General features: G+C 75.7%; 1 protein-coding gene across 1 annotated transcript in view; it reads right to left on the bottom strand.

The window, feature by feature from the left end:
* Nucleotides 1–6557, bottom strand: part of AURANDRAFT_65479 (hypothetical protein) — a gene marked incomplete at both ends in the record, with an annotated part of 17704 nt that overhangs the window by 416 nt on the left and 10731 nt on the right. The window contains 7 exons of the mRNA XM_009040574.1: nt 48–234; nt 434–1524; nt 3649–3889; nt 4187–4727; nt 5149–5343; nt 5743–6019; nt 6154–6501. Coding sequence (XP_009038822.1) covers nt 48–234; nt 434–1524; nt 3649–3889; nt 4187–4727; nt 5149–5343; nt 5743–6019; nt 6154–6501 — 2880 coding nt within the window. The remainder of the gene's footprint in view (nt 1–47; nt 235–433; nt 1525–3648; nt 3890–4186; nt 4728–5148; nt 5344–5742; nt 6020–6153; nt 6502–6557) is intronic.

The following is a 6557-nucleotide window of genomic DNA, read 5'->3' on the forward strand; positions in this document are numbered from 1 at the left end:
CCGCGGCGCCGACGGCGACGGCGACGAGGGCCCAGACGCCGCCCGACGCCGCGTCGGCGTCGCCGCCGCCGCCGCCGCCGCCGCCGCCGCCCGTCGGCGCGACGGTGTCGTCGACGTCGTCGGCGGCGACCGACAGCGCGGCCGCGTCGACGCCGTAGTCCGCCTCGAGGCCCGCGGCGACGACGTCGCCGACGAGGGCCGCGACGGACCGCACGGCGCCGCCGCCCGCGAGGCCTGTGTGCAAATCAACCAGTGAGCTGGGACGTCGGGGCCAAACTTCAGAATTCTCTAGCTCGGTCAAATCGAAGTGGATTCGGCTGATTTTTGGACGAATCGATTGCTCTCAGCGAGTTCTCGAAGCATGGCGGAAGTGCTCGTGTCAAAACATTCGAGTACGCGCACATTGAAGTCGGGTTGAAGATTTGATTTGCACACAGCGCGAGGCGCAGGACGTCGTCGCCCGCGACGCGCGCGAAGACCTCGATCGCCGCGCCCTCGCCCGCGAGGCGCCGCCGTCCGGGCTCGTCGTCGGACGAGTCCGCGTCCCAGGCGCCGACCCAGGAGCCCGCGGACTCGTCGCCCGCGGCCCGCTTCGCCGCCGCGGCGCAGAAGAGGCCGTCCGTGTGCCCGACGACGGCGGCGAAGTTGAAGGTGCGGCCGCCGTCGAAGACGCAGTCGTCGCAGAGCACGCCCACGTGGACGACGAACGTCGACAAGTCGCGGGGGAACGCGAGGAGCACCGCGCGGCTGCGTTGGTCGACGGGGAAGTAGCGCTCGAGGTCCGGGTTTTCGGCGCACTGGTCGCAACCCGCGCAGGTCACGACGCCCAGCTCCGGGATCCGCTCCGGGTTGTCGCAGAGGAAGCCCGGCGCCGTCGAGAGGAACGTCGTCGACGGCTCCTGGGTCCGCCCGTCGCACGACGCGTTCGACTTGACGACGGCGACCTCGCCGCGGTCGCCGCCGCGGACGACGTAGGCCGCGAGGTCGTCGTCCTGGACGCAGACGCTCTCGCGCTGCTTCCGGTCGTCCTTCTGGCCGTCGACGTCGAGGATGGCGATGATGAGCGCGTCGGCGTCGCCGGTGAAGGGCATCGCCGCGCGCGTCGCCGTCGCCTCGAGGGACACGGACAGCTTCGCCGTCGTGTTGTCCAGCACGTTGACGAGGGCCGTGCGGCCCGTGCCCCAGACGCCGTTCACGGCCGGGTCCGTCGACTCGTACGTGCCGTCGAGCGCGACGATGACGAGATCCGCGACGACGACCGCGTCGGCGCCGGACGCGTTCTCGAAGCGCCGCGCGTAGTAGCCGGCGACGCGCAGCTCCTCGGCGTCGCTGGCGTTCGGGCCGACGCCGCCGAGGTTGTTCGACGTGACGACGGGCGGCGGCGCGTCGGCCGTGGCGCCGATGAAGGACCCGTTCTCGAAGAGCGCGGCCGTCGCCTCGACGCACGCGGCGACAGGCGCGGCCGTCGGGTTGCCGGGGGCGACCGTGGGCGACGGCGTCGTCGGGCGCGGCGTCCACCAAGGGCTGAACGGCTTGGGCGTCGGCGCGAGCACCGGTGAGGCCGTCGGGTTTCCGGGCGTCACGGTGGGTGCTGGCGACGGCTGGGGCGTCGGCGCGGGCGCCGGAGCGGAGCTCGGCAGGGGCGTTGGCCTCGGCGTCGGAGCGAGCACCGGTGATGCTGACGGGTTTCCTGGCGTCGCCGTCGGCGCCGGCGATGGCCGGGGCGTCGGCGCGGGCGCCGGAGCGGAGCTCGGCAGGGGCGTTGGCCTCGGCGTCGGAGCGAGCACCGGTGATGCGGACGGGTTTCCTGGCGTCGCCGTCGGCGCCGGCGATGGCCGGGGCGTCGGCGCGGGCGCCGGAGCGGAGCTCGGCAGGGGCGTTGGCCTCGGCGTCGGAGCGAGCACCGGTGATGCTGACGGGTTTCCTGGCGTCGCCGTCGGCGCCGGCGATGGCCGGGGCGTCGGCGCGGGCGCCGGAGCGGAGCTCGGCAGGGGCGTTGGCCTCGGCGTCGGAGCGAGCACCGGTGATGCGGACGGGTTTCCTGGCGTCGCCGTCGGCGCCGGCGATGGCCGGGGCGTCGGCGCGGGCGCCGGAGCGGAGCTCGGCAGGGGCGTTGGCCTCGGCGTCGGAGCGAGCACCGGTGATGCGGACGGGTTTCCTGGCGTCGCCGTGGGCGCCGGCGACGGCTGGGGCGTCGGCGCGGGCGCCGGAGCGGAGCTCGGCAGGGGCGTTGGCCTCGGCGTCGGAGCGAGCACCGGTGATGCGGACGGGTTTCCTGGCGTCGCCGTCGGCGCCGGCGACGGCTGGGGCGTCGGCGCGGGCGCCGGAGCGGAGCTCGGCAGGGGCGTTGGCCTCGGCGTCGGAGCGAGCACCGGTGATGCGGACGGGTTTCCCGGCGTCGCCGTGGGTGCTGGCGATGGCCGAGGCGTCGGCGCAGGCGCTGGAGCCGAGCTCGGCAGCGGCGTAGCCCTCGGCGTCGGAGCGAAAACAGGTGCTGCTGTCGGATTCCCTGGAGTAGACGTCGGCGCTGGCGAGGGCCTCGGCGTTGGCGCAGGCGCCGGAGCCGAGCTCGGAAGCGGCGTCGGCCTTGGCGTCGGAAAAAAAACGGGCGCTGCGGACGGGTTTCCTGGCGTGGCTGTGGGTGCTGGCGATGGCTGCGGTGTTGGCCCAGGAGCTGGAGCCGAGCTCGGCAGCGGCGATGGCCTCGGCGTCGGAGCGAAAGCAGGTGCTGCCGATGGGTTTCCGGGCGTCGCCGTCGGCGCTGGCGAGGGCCTCGGCGTCGGCGCAGGCGCTGGAGCCGAGCTCGGCAGGGGCGTAGGCCTCGGCGTCGGAGCGAGCACCGGTGATGCTGTGGGGTTTCCTGGCGTCGCCGTCGGCGCCGGCGATGGCCGGGGCGTCGGCGCAGGCGCTGGAGCGGAGCTCGGCAGGGGCGTTGGCCTCGGCGTCGGCGCGAAAACAGGTGCTGCCGATGGGTTTCCGGGCGTCGCCGTCGGCGCTGGCGAGGGCCTCGGCGTCGGCGCAGGCGCTGGAGCCGAGCTCGGAAGCGGCGTTGGCCTCGGGGTCGGAGCGAACACGGGAGCTGCTGATGGATTTCCAGGTGTCGCGGTCGGCGCGGGCGATGGCCGAGGCGTCGGCGCGGGTGCGGGGGCTAACGACGGTAGCGGCGTTGGCTTCGGCGTCGGCTCGAAAACAGGCGCTGCTGTCGGATTCCCTGGCGTAGCCGTGGGTGCTGGCGAAGGCCGCGGTGTCGGTCCAGGCGCGGGAGCCGAGCTCGGAAGCGGTGTTGGCCGCGGCGTCGGCGCGAGCACCGGCGCCGCGGACGGATTGCCCGGCGTCGCCGTGGGTGCTGGCGATGGCCGCGGCGTCGGCGCAGGCGCTGGAGCCGAGCTCGGCAGCGGCGCCGGCCTCGGCGTCGGCGCGAGCACCGGTGAGGCTGTCGGATTGCCTGGCGTCGCCGTGGGCGCGGGAGACGGCCTCGGCGCGGGAGCCGCGGTCGGATTTCCTGGCGCGACCGTCGGCGATGGCCGCGGCGCCGCCGCGCGCGCCGACGGCGGCGACGTCGGCGCGCGCGCCGGCGCGGCCGAGCTGGGGATTGCCGCCCGCGTTGTCGGCGCGGGGGCGGGGCCGGCCGCGGGCGCGCCGCCGCACGCGATCGTCACGTCGAGCGTGCTCGAGGGGCTCGTCAGGTTCAGGATGTCCCGGACGACGTCGGACGTGAGCGGATCGGAGTCGCCGACGACGACGGCGTCGGCGCCGCAGGCCGCGACGTCGTCGGCGTCGAAGTCGAGCCGCACCGTGACGACGTAGAGCTCCGTCGGCTCGATGAGCAGCGCGGCGGACGCGGTCGGCGCGGGCGACGGCGCGACCGCGGGGGGCACCGGCGAAGGATCTGGAGTTGGCCGACGCGTCGGAGACGAGCTCGCGAACGCCGGTGAAGCCGTGGGAGTGGCCGGAGTAGCCGCGGGCGTCGGCGCCGGTCGAGGCGCCGCCGTCGGACTCGTAGGGGCGACGACGGGCGACGAGGAACGATCACCGGGATCTGTCGTCGGCGCTGCCGACGGATCGCCGGGCGTGGGCGCGGGCGCCGCGGTCGCGTCCGCTCGCGCGCCGTCGGCGCTGGGAGCGCGCGACGGCGCGGACGTCGCGTCGGCGCGCGCGGCGTACGCCGTCGGGCCCGCCGTCGGACGCGCCGTCGCGTCCTCCCGGGCGCCGTGGGCCGAGGGCCGCGGCGTGAGCGACGGCGCCGGCGACGGCGGCGCGGAGCAGCCGCACGCCAGCCGGCAGGCCGCGAACGCGAACGTCGTCTCGCCCCTCGCGCCGCACCGGGGAGCGTAGGCCGCGACCCACGCGCAGTCCTTCGACGGGTCGCCCTTCTTGTACCAGGACGAACTGTCCGCGCACTCCGACGGCGCCGGCGTCGGCGCGGCGACGGGCGCCGCCGTCGGGTTCCCCGGCGCCGCCGTCGGCGCGGGGCTGGGCCGAGGCGACGGCCGCGGCGTCGGGGCCCCCGTCGTCGGGCCCGGCGTCGGCGCCGCCGTCTCCGTCGGCCGCGCGGTCCGCGACGGCCGCGGCGACGGCCGGCCCGACGTCGGCGCCGCCGTGAGCGACGGCGCCGCCGACGGCGAGCTCGTGTTCCCGCACGCGTGGCGGCAGACCTCGTGGGCGACGCAGAAGTCCTCCCCGACGACGTCGCACCTCGGAGGCCAGTCCGCGACCCAGGCGCAGTCCTTGGACGGGACGCCCCTCTTGTGCCACACGGAACTGTCGACGCAGGCCAGGGCCGGCGTCGGGGCGGCCGTCGGCGCGGCCGTCGCCGCCGGTGATGGTCTCGGCGTCGGAGAAAGAACGGGCGCAGCGGACGGATCGCCCGGCGTGGCCGTCGGCGCCGGCGACGGCCGGGGCGTCGGCGCAGGCGCTGGAGCCGAGCTCGGCAGCGGCGACGGCCTCGGCGTCGGAGAAAGAACCGGTGATGCTGTCGGATCGCCCGGCGTCGCCGTCGGCGCTGGCGACGGCCGAGGCGTCGGCGCAGGCGCTGGAGCAGAGCTTGGCAGGGGCGATGGCCTCGGCGTTGGCGCGAGCACCGGTGAGGCTGTCGGATCGCCCGGCGTCGCCGTCGGCGCTGGCGACGAAGCGGACGGCGCGGCGGACGGCGAAGAGCTCGGGGACGAGGACGGCGTCGCGCTCGGAGAGGGCGATGGCGCGGCAGACGGCGTCGAGCTCGGGGACGAGGACGGCGTCGCGCTCGGAGGGGTCGACGGAGTCGCGCTGGGGCAGCTGGACGGCGCCGCAGACGGAGTCGCGCTGGGGCAGCTGGACGGCGCCGCCGACGGCGGGAGGGACATGCTGGGCGCGGCCGTGGGCATGCTGTTGAACTTTCCATCGGTGATGCAGAACGAGTAGTGCGTCCGCCCGTCGAGAACGACGACGATTGCGTCCCCGTCCGCCGTGGACAGCTCCTCGCTGCGGGTGGCGTCCGCGGCGTCGTAGTCGTAATTGGTGTCCCAGCAGCTGCCCCCATCATCAGGCACGCAAGTGTAGTAGACGTCGGCCCGCGCGCCGCTCTCCGTCCCGACGACCGTCGTTCCGTCCTCGTCGATGGTGTCATCCACGATGGTGTAGGTCGCGGTGACACCGTCCCAGCTCGCGCCGTCTGGGAAGAAGCGCCGGCGTAGGAGAATCGGGCGCGAGTCAGGACATTCTTGTGACGGAAAGGTTGTGGGAATCGAGGACGGCATGCCGGACGGCGTGGCGCTCGGCGAGGAGCTCGGAAACGAGGACGGCGCCGCTCTCGGCGAGGGGGATGGCGCAGCGGACGGCGTCGAGCTCGGGGACGAGGACGGCCGAGGCGTCGGCGCAGGCGCTGGAGCAGAGCTTGGCAGGGTCGATGGCCTCGGCGTCGGCGCGAGCACCGGTGAGGCTGTCGGATCGCCCGGCTGCGCCGTCGGCGCTGGCGACGGCCGAGGCGTCGGCGCAGGCGCTGGAGCCGAGCTCGGCGGCGGCGACGGCGCCGCCGTCGGCGCTGGGGTCGGCGAGCCGGTCGGCCGTTGCGTTGGCGCCGGGGTCGGCGCGGCCGCGGGCGTCGGCGCGCGCGCGGGCGCGGCCGTCGGGTCCCCGGCGCCCGCCGTCGGCGCCGCGGTCTCGCAGGTGCCGCACGTCTCCCGGCACGCGTCGTCGGCGGCCTCGCCGTCGGAGTCCGTCTTGCCGCAGCGCGCGGCGGGCGACTCGGCGACCCAGTCGCAGCCGCGGGACGGCTTGCCCGACACGAACCAGGCCGCGTCGTCGCCGCAGGCCACCGCGGGCGTCGGCGCGGCCGTCGGGTAGTCCCACGAGAACTCGCCCGTGCCGCAGAGCACGGCCCCGAACTCCGCGAGGAAGTTCTCGCCGACGAGGTCCTCGATGGCCCAGAGCTGGTCGCAGTTCGCCGCCTTGACCGCGTCGTCGCCGCCGGAGATGAGGCTCTCGTAGACGCGGTGGCAGCCCTCCCCGCAGCCGAAGGCGTCGCTCACGAGCGCGCCGTCCGCGCACCCGAAGGGGTGGTCGTCGTAGGCCTCGTCGCA

Source organism: Aureococcus anophagefferens, assembly GCF_000186865.1.
Source record: "Aureococcus anophagefferens unplaced genomic scaffold AURANscaffold_15, whole genome shotgun sequence".
Lineage (NCBI taxonomy): Eukaryota > Pelagophyceae > Pelagomonadales > Pelagomonadaceae > Aureococcus > Aureococcus anophagefferens.